Below are 11,761 nucleotides of genomic sequence, written 5' to 3'. Positions count from 1 at the left end.
TAAGCTTCATTCGGTCAAGCTAGCAAGTTGAGTCTAGCCCATAAAAAAACCTCACTAAGCTTGGACCTCATTTAAAAAACTTGATAAATTTAACTTTATCCCCACTCAATTTGATGTAACCTACTACTGACACAGCCCAAATCCACTAAGAAATGTTAGTTTGGGTTTTAAAATTTTAGCAGATTTAATAAGGACCTTTTAAATTTGACATGGATTTAACGAGCAAAGAATAACATCGGTAAAAATATTACTTTTTATTTATTTATTTTAATTAAATAATATTGTAATTTTTTGTATTATTAATATATCTATATTTTATAGCAATAGATAAAAATTAATACTTATTTTTTATTTTTACCTTTTTCTCAAATATATTTGTCTTTTCAACTATGAGCCTGTTTTCTTTCTTATATTTTTTTTAAAATAACATAACTACTTTTTTATGTTTTGTCTGAGTTTTTTATTTTATTTTAAGTTTTCAATTTTTTTAAGTAACTCTTACCTGCTTCTTAAATAATTTTTTTAAATATTTATTTTAAAAAACTTATTTTTAAATTTAAACAAATCACCCCTATATTACAATCCCATTTCTCTGATATATAACTTAAAAGATAAAATAAAGAAAAATGAAAAATGTATACGAAAAGTGTAACTACTTGCTCTCTTTCGATTCAAAATAATATTTTCAATCATACAAAGTTGTGCTTCATTTCTTCCTTTATTTGTTTCAAACACACATGTCACTTTTTTTTTCCTTTTCAAATCTTAATCATTTTTTTAATCTCAAAACTTACAAAATGTTTCCTTTTCTATGCTAGTTTTAATTGAATTCTTAAAATATCATTAATTAAACATTTAAAATATTTTCTTATTTCTTTCATTTCACATACTATCCTTAGAATTTTTAAAAAAATTCTTTCAATCATAACATAATCACATTTATTTTTTTATCTCTCTTTCTCTCTATGTATATACACTTAATTTTATTGATATTTATCTCTTTCAATCTATTTTTTTATCTCTAAATTTAGTTTTAACAATTTAAAAAGAAATCATCAATAATATAATAAATTTAAGATTTTTATTTATTATAAATTTCATTTATGTTAAAATAAATATTGGTTTAAAAAAAAACTAGTTTTTCATATACTGACACAAAAAAAAAACTCGTGTTGTTCTCTTCTGGTTGTATTAAAAAAAAAAACATTAACAAAATGAAATAGGAAAACGCACCGTATCGTAGCCTCAATAGATGAACCCCGATTTTCCTTCCATTTCATCTTTGTCCTCAGTGACCCATTTTTCTCTCGGTTGTGTCTTCGGATCAGATCTGCACTCTCCAATCTCAGATCGCGTTTCGGTAAATTCTTTCTCCCTCGCCTCTTCCATTTCTCTCTTCTCTTTCGCCATTCAATTGCAACTCATTACTCACCTCACCTCACCTCCGGATCTGATGCCTCCTAACACTAACATTTACTCTCTTTATGTTCTTACCGCCAGATTCAATTCGACTCGCTTCAAAGTTGAGCCAAAAAGATGGTAACACTCTTCACACTACCCTGGTTTAACATTCCACAACTTGCTTGCTTGTGTTATTAACTATATAACGCTGATTACTATTGTTATTATATTATTTTAATTTCCCTGGTGATGGCATGATTCTCTTCCTATAAATGTTAATTTATGTTATATGTATGTTGTTTTAATCCGTGATCTAGGATTACTGGCCGAAGGGACTTACTATTATCTCTTGATCTGTTTTTAAATGGAATTCTTTGTATAGTTGTAAAATTACTGGTTATTGGATCTTCTAGTGTAGCTTATGCTACTTGTGTTGTTTTTATTCACCTAGATTTTAGCTAGCTTTGAATGTTGAATGTTATACACAATTAGTGCTAAACTTGATTGCATGAGCAATTTGCTTCCCAAATGCCAGTTCGGTGTGTAGATTAAATGGGGTTGGGTTTGGACAGAGGGCACAGGCTCATTCCCTCTTGTAAACTGAAAAAAAGAAATATTGCTTTCGGGTTAGGAAAAAGAAGATTTAACTTGGTAATGGGGTTGGTATGTTCTCTTTCTAACAGTTTTTGACTTTTCCGTATGTTAATTTGTTTATTTTATTTGTTCATCAGGTTGTCCTTGCTGCATCCATTGTGAGCAAATCTGGCAAAGGTGAGTTCTGTGTTATCCTCTACGCCTGACTTTTTTCATCCCTGTTTTTAGGATTATTTACGTCATTGTATTATTTGTACCCCCAATAAAGGACAATTTCACCAAAGGGAAGAGAAACACCTTAGACATATTGTACATTCAAAGTGCATTTTTTTTTTAATAATTATAACTTGAGTTTGGACATGTGGTCATCTTTATATTATTTGAATTGTGAACACCCGTAAGCTGTAACTGTGTCACTTATCCTTCACCATTAAAAGAATAATAATTGAAAAGGCTTATATGCCTTATAGTTGAAGCATAGTTAATTCAGGATTAATTTTTAGTTTATAAAGAAAAGCTTAGTCTTGAGTTGATGTTGAATTTGGTGGTGCCTAAATAATTATGTACTCGACGTCAATGCTCTTATGATAGCAAGCCCTTTTTGTTTGCAGTGCTAGTTTCTAGACAGTTTGTGGACATGACTCGAATAAGAATCGAGGGTCTTCTAGCAGCGTTTCCCAAGTTGGTAGGGACTGGAAAACAACACACATATGTTGAGACTGAGAATGTGCGCTATGTTTACCAGCCAATAGAAGCACTGTACCTGCTTCTTGTAACAAACAAAAACAGCAACATACTGGAAGACTTGGAAACTCTGAGACTTCTCTCGAAACTTGTATCCTTTTTCTGATTCTTTAAGTGTGACATTTTAAGTTATTATATAAATTTGTTTTTAATTGCTTGGTCTTGTGTTATCTGGTTAGTGGAAATTATTGGTTTTCTCTTTAGTATCACTTGCCGGCCTGAATCTAGAATTTGTTCTGTGCCTTGTCTACTCATTTTCCTGACATCTTGGTTTTCTCACAGAATTTTAATGGCACAATCATTCATTTTATAGGTTTCTCTTGCTTTAAACATAGCATTTAGTATATTGATTTTTATAGGAAGGTTCAGGAGGATTTAAGATTGATCACATGGTTGGTAGTTGGAGGTTATTTTAGATTTATTGGTCATTTTTAGATCCATCTGATAAGACTTTTGCCAAATTATTGATCTTTCAATGAGTTCATTCCTAAATACTTTTAGGTACCTGAATATTCTTACTCCCTTGATGAAGAGGGTATTTGCAAGCATGCCTTTGAGCTGATTTTTGCATTTGATGAAGTCATCGCTCTTGGGCACAAGGAAAATGTGACTGTTGCTCAAGTTAAGCAGTACTGTGAGATGGAGAGTCATGAAGAGAAGCTGCACAAGTTGGTTTTGCAGAGCAAGATTAATGAAACTAAGGATGTTATGAAGCGAAAAGCTAGTGAGATTGATAAAAGCAAGGTATGATTGAAGGGACTATGTTTTATTATTTTGCTTATATTTAAAGTCTGGGATTGCACGTCATTGATCCAAGTCATGTGTTCTACAGATTGAAAAGAACAGAGGTGATAAAGGAGGATTTGGTCCATTACAGTCAATGGGTTCTGGAAGAATCGAAAATAGCTTTAGTGATTTGAGCATATCTAGCAGTGGAACTGGTTTTGGAAGTGGCTCTGGTTTTGGATTGACTTCTGATGTTGATTCCTTTTCAACCAAGCCTAAAGGTTGGCTTTCATAGATTTTCATGAGTTCTTGAATGCTTCTATATGTAATGACTTAAAAGTCTGGCTGTGGTTTATTCTATATCTGAATTAACATGTTGCTAAATAAGTAAATATAGCCTTTTCATTTATGTACTCCATTATTCTCTTGCTTAGGTCGTCCAACTTCATCAGCCACTGCTCCACCAAAAGGTCTTGGAATGAAGCTTGGTAAATCTCAAAGGACAAATCAATTTTTGGAATCATTGAAAGCAGAAGGTGAGGTCATTCTCGAAGATGTTCAGCCAAAACTCACCCAATCTCGGGCTGCTGCCGCACCACTTACTGATCCCATCACGTTGACTGTTGAGGAGAAACTAAATGTGACACTGAAACGAGATGGTGGTGTCAGTAATTTTGATGTTCAAGGGACATTATCTCTCCAAATTCTTAACCAAGAGGATGGACATATTCAAGTACAGGTATGATAAATAATTTATTATTTATTGACATGAAATATGATAATATTTTCATTAAATATTATCAGCATTAAGGGAAAGAAGTTCATATGAAACAGTTTTTTTTTCCTACAAGGATGACAACCAAAGCCTTTCCCAGTAGTTGGGGTCAGTTACACGGATCAAATAACACTGTTGTGTTATGTCAAAAACCAATTCTTTAGATCTATGAAACATAAATTTTTCCTCTAATTCCTCTTATTTTATAATTTTTTCTTTATTTTGTCCTCATACACTCCTCAGTCTTCACAGTTTGCATCCTCTATAAGTGTAGTTGATAGTGATTTTGTAGGTAGACTATTAATTTTCAAATGAATAATGTTTCAACTTTCAAAAGCAGCCTGTGTTTAAGGTGCATGGCAAATAAACCAATTGTAAGTTTTAGCTAGATATTTTATTTGAGGTGTAGATGTTAGCAGATTTTGGTGTACTTGGTCATTCAAATTACGTTGTCATCACACACAACCATATAGTCATACAGTTGTGTTAAAATATGTCAGTTTGTCTTTTTGCTTTAAAAATTGAACTTTTGAACCAAGCATGCTGACCTAAAGAGAGTATGAAAAAGGGAAAACAAAAGAAAAGGAAAAGAGACCAGATTACAGTGGCAATTCAGTTAGGCAGAAAGATGAAATTGAAAGGAAGATAATGGTGGTTACAATTCCTGTAGGGTGATAATAGTGCTGGTTCCTTGGTTTGTCCATGAAGTATTCTGGTGCTTTTGGTATGTGATGTATATTTAGGGTTTTCCTGAAATAACCGTTTTAGTTAGCATGATTTTGTAGTTTCTTTTATCAATGAATCAGAAAACAAAAAAAGTATTTGTATGCTTGAAATACAATTGTCGATGTTCAAATGATTTATTTTTATGTTCAATGCTGTTTTCAAATTTTCTTACTGTAACTAACATTGATCTTACCATCCTTCACTCTGTAGTGCTCCTAGGTTTCTTTCTTGTTCAAGACTGGTTTTGAATGCAGATATAGGCTTGGGAGGACAATTAAAAGTATTGATACTTGCATATTGTGCCTTGCTTTTGCAGGTCCAAACTGGTGACAATCAAGCCATCTCTTTCAAGACACATCCTAACATGAATAAAGAATTATTTGCCAATGAATATATATTAGGCCTAAAGGATCCCAACAGGCCTTTCCCCACTGGTCAAGCCAGTGATGCTGGAGGTGTTGGTCTTTTAAAGTGGAGAATGCAAAGTACCGATGAGTCAATGGTGCCGCTGACAAGTGGGTTTATGACTGTCATGGATATGCTCTACTACTTTGTATTGATGTATTAATGGCTTAGAGTGTGCTATGTGTCTATTGCAGTCAACTGCTGGCCCTCTTCTTCTGGAAACGAAACATATGTCAGCATTGAATATGAGGCTTCAACGATGTTTGATCTGCGGAATGTTTTGATCTCTGTACCTCTTCCAGCTCTTCGTGAAGCACCATCTGTTAGGCAGATTGATGGGGAATGGAGGTGTGGATTTTTTTTCCTTTCCCCTCAATAGATGTTAGGGACAACAATAATGTGTGTTCTTGGTTGAATTTTGCAGTAAATAAGCTGGTGGTTTTATATTAGACATGATCTGTATTACACATGTTAATTATTTGCGGTCTTTGGAACTAGGAAGTACTGAATCTACTGACAAGATTTTCGTGGGTTAAAAAGCTTTGTGAATTATTATTTTAGATCATAAATTTGATGATTTTACTTATGGTTCTAAATTATTTAATTTAACGTTATGTTTTTTTTTATTTCTTTATAAAACTGGCAATGCAGGTATGACTCTAGGAATTCCATTTTGGAGTGGTCTGTCCTACTGATTGATAATTCTAATCGCAGGTATGCTAAATCTGGAGTGATTTTCGTATAGAGCTAACTTATCCTGTGTTATTATCTCTCTCTTTAATTTCGTTTAACTTTGTTTTGTCTGGCCAATATGTTTGGCAGTGGATCAATGGAGTTTGTTGTCCCACTAGCAGATTCATCAGCATTCTTTCCGATTTCAGTTCGATTTATGGCAACTGATACTTTCAGTGACCTGAAGGTTTGTTTACATTTTGACTTTAACTGTGTCTGGATGTATAGTGCTTTAAATGATGTTTCAAAATGATCTAGTTGAAACTGATTTGTTGACCTATATCGTGTCTGAATAAAGTCTATTTTTTGTCAACAATTCGTTTATCATCCATGTCTGAATATTGATTTAATGAGAGCTTAAGCTTGCCCATTTTTTTTGTTACTCTTTGCAGGTTACCAACGTCATACCATTAAAGGGTGGTAATCCTCCCAAATTTGCTCAGAGAACACAGTTGATAACGGATAACTACGAAGTTGTGTGATTGGTTTTCCTCTTGGAATTTGAGGTCCTATAACAGTTTTGCTTTTACAGTCGCAGTTCTTTTATCAAATAGGATTTTCTTCGCCAAATTGCACTCTTCTTTGTTCATGAATCTGTACTTAGTTTTACTTCGCAAGACATGGCGCAAAGTACGATTTATCATAATTAATGCTTAAGTGTGTCTATTTACTCTATAGTATGTACTTATCATTTATGTGGAAGGATGCATTTCTTATCTTCCCTAATCTGAGTTATACGCGTATCAAATGCATTCTAATACGTACGTAGTGAACCAAGTAAATGAGGAGATGTAACTTCTAATTTGAAACCATTCTGCATACAATGTGGAACTTTTGCTGCAAGAATATTCTTTTTATTTCATAGCACATTGTTCTCCCAAAAGACCATTTGGGAGTTATTTTTTATTGTTGATTGTAATGAAAATATTCATTTTATATTAAAATTATTAACTATAATGAATTATAAACTAGAAAAATATAAAATGTATATTTTTTTATTATCAATTTCATATTATGAACTATGCTTTTTTCATATTTATACAAATTTGAACAACAAATAGGTATTATATTTAATATTTTATAAAAAATATTTATAGAAAACCCACAATTAAAAATTAATCCTTAAACTATAGAGAAACAAAATGAAATTTGTTTCTCTTAATTTGAAGAAAATTTTAGTCTCACGTTAATAAAAAAAATATAAGGGGTATATAAGTGAGAGATGTCTCTCATCTTAAAAGTTGATTTTATAAAATTAAGTTAAATTATTCTATTTTAAGTTGGTATTAGAATATATTAAAATTTAGTTGCTATCTATTGAGATTAATTATTGTCTTTTAGTCGTTAGTCATGTCAGACTTTGTTGTTATCTATTTGTTATAATTAAAGAGTATATAAATAAAAGATAACTCTTGCCTTACAAGTCGATTTTGTAAGATTGAATTAAATTGTTTTATTCTAAGTTGGTATTAAAACGTGTTAAGATCCAACTATTGTCCATTGGGGTCAACTATTATTTTCTAGTAACCAGTCATTATTCTTTGTCTGCCAAACTTTGTCACTGTCTATTTATTATTGTCTATTGTTCGTGTTGCACGTGTCCACAATTGTTATCATCTGATGACATCCTTTGTTGTTAGCTGTCAACCTTTCTTTTCAAAGGCCTTAGGATTTGGTGCATCTCATTGAGTGCAACTTAACCTTGATGGTTTCAAAGACTTCAAACTTCAAAGTCTTCATGCGATAGAAAATAAATCATGATTAATATTTTGAAAACATTCTACCATTGTTTTTTTACTATTAAAGAAATATACATTACTTTTGAAGACATGCATTTTGAAAATTATAATTTTTTTTATAGAAATGATTGAAATTTGTTTAATTGATTATAAATATTATTAGGGATACTTATATATGTGTCTCGGGAATTTGTATTCATAGAACTTTTTTAAATGAATTTTTATTCTTAAAATCATCCTTTAAAAATTATCCATAATTTTTTTTTGTAATTTTTCAAAATCATAAAAAATTTAGAATAGTAAGAAATTTTAGCATGTAAATATATATATATATATATATATATTAAATAATATAAATAATATTCTATCAAATTTTGATTTAAGGAAAAATTACAAAAGTAAAAATAGATGAAGGACTTCATTACAAACTTGTTTAATTTAGGGATTTAATTTTAAAATAAAAATAAAAATTCAGGGAATAAGAGATATATTAAAACTTTTTTTAAAATAATCACCTTAAGCCATATATGGGCTTGCGAATGGTTCTTTTGGGCTTGGATCCATTGTGGTTACTGCTCTCATTGTTCAGTGGGCTGCTATCATACAAGGCTCTTAAAAACCATAGCAATAAGTTACAAAATTTTGTCAATTTATGAACGAGTTCAATACATCAAGAGTTTGTCAAATTTGACTATATCACAATGAATGTATCAATTGAATTTCTATCTTTTGGTTTTTCCAAAATTTTGAAATCCGTTTACCTACGTAATATAAGCAAATTAATTCACTTTAGTTCCTAATCTCAAGTCCGACCTGATGATGATTCTTGTCAAGCTACTACTGAAACCAAAATTAGTTCAACAGGAAAATAGCATATCAACTAAAATTTACATCAAAACTACCTAAACAAAAGATTATTTACTTACGGCTAATTACGTACTTAAACGACCACTAAACGAAAAAAACAAGGCCTGTGAAATACGAAACTAAACTGAGCCTAAATATTGATAACTAATCATGTAAGCAACCAACTAAATTTCCACCGCACAAACATAAATTCAAACATACAAAATTTAACACTACAGTTAAATAATGTTTGAGATATTAAATAAATGATATAACAATTAATTATTAATAATATTTAAATTAAATTATATTTTTAATCATCTTATAATAAAATTTATGATTTAGAAAATAATATAAAAAATAATTAAAAAGAGATTTCAACTCATAACCATCCTCTTTTCTTTTATTGACCTAGACCACTAAGCCATCTAATTTACTTGCACTTTAATATAAACACTAATATATATAACAAAATTAGATATAATTTTTTTAATATATAAGTAATATAATTTATTATTAATATAGTTTTCATATACTAAATATAAACATATAATCACTTTAGTTTTTATATTTTTAATGTCATATACTTTTCATCTTTTTCTACTGCACCACTAATATCATATTATATAAATAATAATATAAATATATTAAATAAATAAAATAATACAAATATTATTTTAACATTATAATATTAAAATAAATTCTATAAGATTAGTGATGTGTTAGAAAAAGAGAAGAAGAAGAAACTAGAGTTTAAAAAAGAAAAAGACAAACATGATTATATATTTATATTTATTATATAAAAATATTAAATAATAAATAATATAATTTTTAATTTATTAATATATGTATATATAGCATTTTTAACAGATAATATATATATATATATATATATATAATGGTTAAACTAAAATTATAAATTTTATAAATTGAAGGAGAAAAATTGTAATCAAATAATTTTAGCAATAACTTGCCTGCAAGTCAAATTATTGCTAAAATCAAATAATTTGCTTGGTGCAAATATTGGTATAATATCACTAGAATGATCATTTAATCTTTTAATTAGTAAAAAATAATTAAAAATAGTCGCATCAAAATAGGATTAAAAATAATAGTTCTAATCTTAAAGAGATAAAAAGTAAAAAAAAAAATTACATAAACCAAAATTAAAACTTGTTAATTTTATAAGGACTAAAAATATATTTAAATTTTTAATAATTTGAAATAAAATTTAATGGTTATATTTATTAAATTAATTCAATATTTACAATACTACTTTAATAATAAATATTATATCTATTACATTAATTTAATATTTAAAATAGATTTAGTTTTAATATTTATAATAGTTTTAATATTAAATGATTTATTTATTAAATTCATTTCAAATTATTTAATATTTATGATAGTTTTAATATTAAATGATGTATTTATTAAATTCATTTAATATTGATAATAATTTTAATATGAAATGTTATATTTATTGAATTCATTTAATATTTAGAATAATTATAATATTACATGTTATATTTATTAAATTCATTTAATTTGTAGAATAGTTCTAATTAAATGTAATATATATTAAATTCATTTAATATTTAGAGTAGTTTTATGTAAAATTAATTGAAATATTTATTAAAATAATTTAATATTAAATAAATTGTCTTAAATATTAAAATATGTCAATTCAAGCCATGGTATTATCATTGTAATTTTTATGAATGAAAAAGAAATTTAATATTAACCAATAAATTATTAATTTAAATTAAAATAGACTTAGGGCATCTCCAATAGAAGCAACTCATTTGAGTTGCTTCATGCATTAAAAAATGAAAAAAGTGGTCCCCAGTGTACTATGTCAGCATTAAACAACTTAAACACATTTATTTTAATGGTAAGAAAATTTAAGAAATTCAACTTTTAAATTTTTTTTTCTAATCATTTATGTACCAAATTTAAATTTTTATTAAAAAGGATAATTACACTACAATGAAAGAAAATAAATTACGAGAAAAAATACACAATAAGTAGATATTAAAAATAAAATAATAATAAATACATAAATATTATATCAAATTAATTTTTATCATTATTATTTTTGAAATGTTCTCAAATATGTTCAATAAGATCTGCTTGAAATCTGGTAAGGAACGGTTGCTTGAGGAAACAATTCTCTCTCTTCTTCAAGCAACTCATGTTACCACGTCAGAGTCTTCCAATAACAAAAAATCGAGGCTTGAGTTGCTTCATGGGACAAGCAACTCCCATTAGAGTTGCTCTTAGGTCCTTAAATAAAGTCTCAAATTCAAATGTTAGAGATGATTTAAGTCTCAAATTCAAATGTTAGAAATTTAAAAATTATAGTTGAAATGAAAGAATTCACTAAAAATGACATGTGAAGTTCCACGACGATTAGACATTAGTAAAGATATTGAATATTTTGCACAATTATCATAGTTACCTAAAAATTTCATTTAATATTTATTAATATCAATTTATATTTATAATAGATTTTACATTTTATGTTATATTTATAGAATTAATAATGAAACGATAAAATATTTATAAAATTTATTTAATATGTATAATACTTTTAAAATTAAATGTTTTATTATTCAAAATTGTTCATTATTTATAATCGTTTTAATATTAAAGTTATATGTTCTAAATTAATTTAATATTTCAATACCAAAGAGATTCGTTCAACATTTAGAATAGTTTAAATATTAAGTGTAATGTTTATTAACGTAATTCAATATTTACGATAGTATTTTCATATTAAATATTATATATATTAAACTCATTTAAAATTTACAATGTCTTTGATATTAGATAATATATTTATTTAATTTATCTAATTTTTATAATAACTTCAGTATTAAATGATATAATTATTGAATTCATTAAATATTTAATGATATTTTTAATATTAAATGTTATATTTATTGATTTCATTTTATATATACTAAAGCATTGGGTGTATCTTAAATGTGTGTCTTATTTTATTGTATTAAGTCTCACGTTGTCAAATCATTTGAACAACCCACTATAATTTTATATCAATGGTAAAATT

The 11,761-nt window shown here is 27.8% G+C and overlaps 1 protein-coding gene across 1 annotated transcript; it reads left to right on the top strand.

Moving 5' to 3' along the window:
- Window positions 1–1,210: 1,210 nt before the first annotated feature.
- Window positions 1,211–6,829, top strand: LOC109796051 (coatomer subunit delta). The gene is made up of 12 exons (XM_020355661.3): window positions 1,211–1,360; window positions 1,501–1,539; window positions 2,133–2,172; window positions 2,607–2,830; window positions 3,241–3,483; window positions 3,572–3,746; window positions 3,900–4,204; window positions 5,283–5,481; window positions 5,566–5,719; window positions 6,023–6,085; window positions 6,194–6,290; window positions 6,496–6,829. The coding sequence occupies exons 2-12, from the start codon at window positions 1,537–1,539 to the stop codon at window positions 6,583–6,585; spliced, it is 1,593 nt and encodes a 530-aa protein (XP_020211250.1). The 5' UTR covers window positions 1,211–1,360; window positions 1,501–1,536; the 3' UTR covers window positions 6,586–6,829.
- The last annotated feature ends 4,932 nt before the right edge of the window (window positions 6,830–11,761 follow it).

Source organism: Cajanus cajan, chromosome 7, assembly GCF_000230855.2.
Source record: "Cajanus cajan strain Asha chromosome 7, NIPB_CcT2T_4, whole genome shotgun sequence".
NCBI lineage: Eukaryota > Viridiplantae > Streptophyta > Magnoliopsida > Fabales > Fabaceae > Cajanus > Cajanus cajan.
Note: the sequence above shows the minus strand (reverse complement) of the source record. Positions and strands in the feature narration are given on the sequence as shown.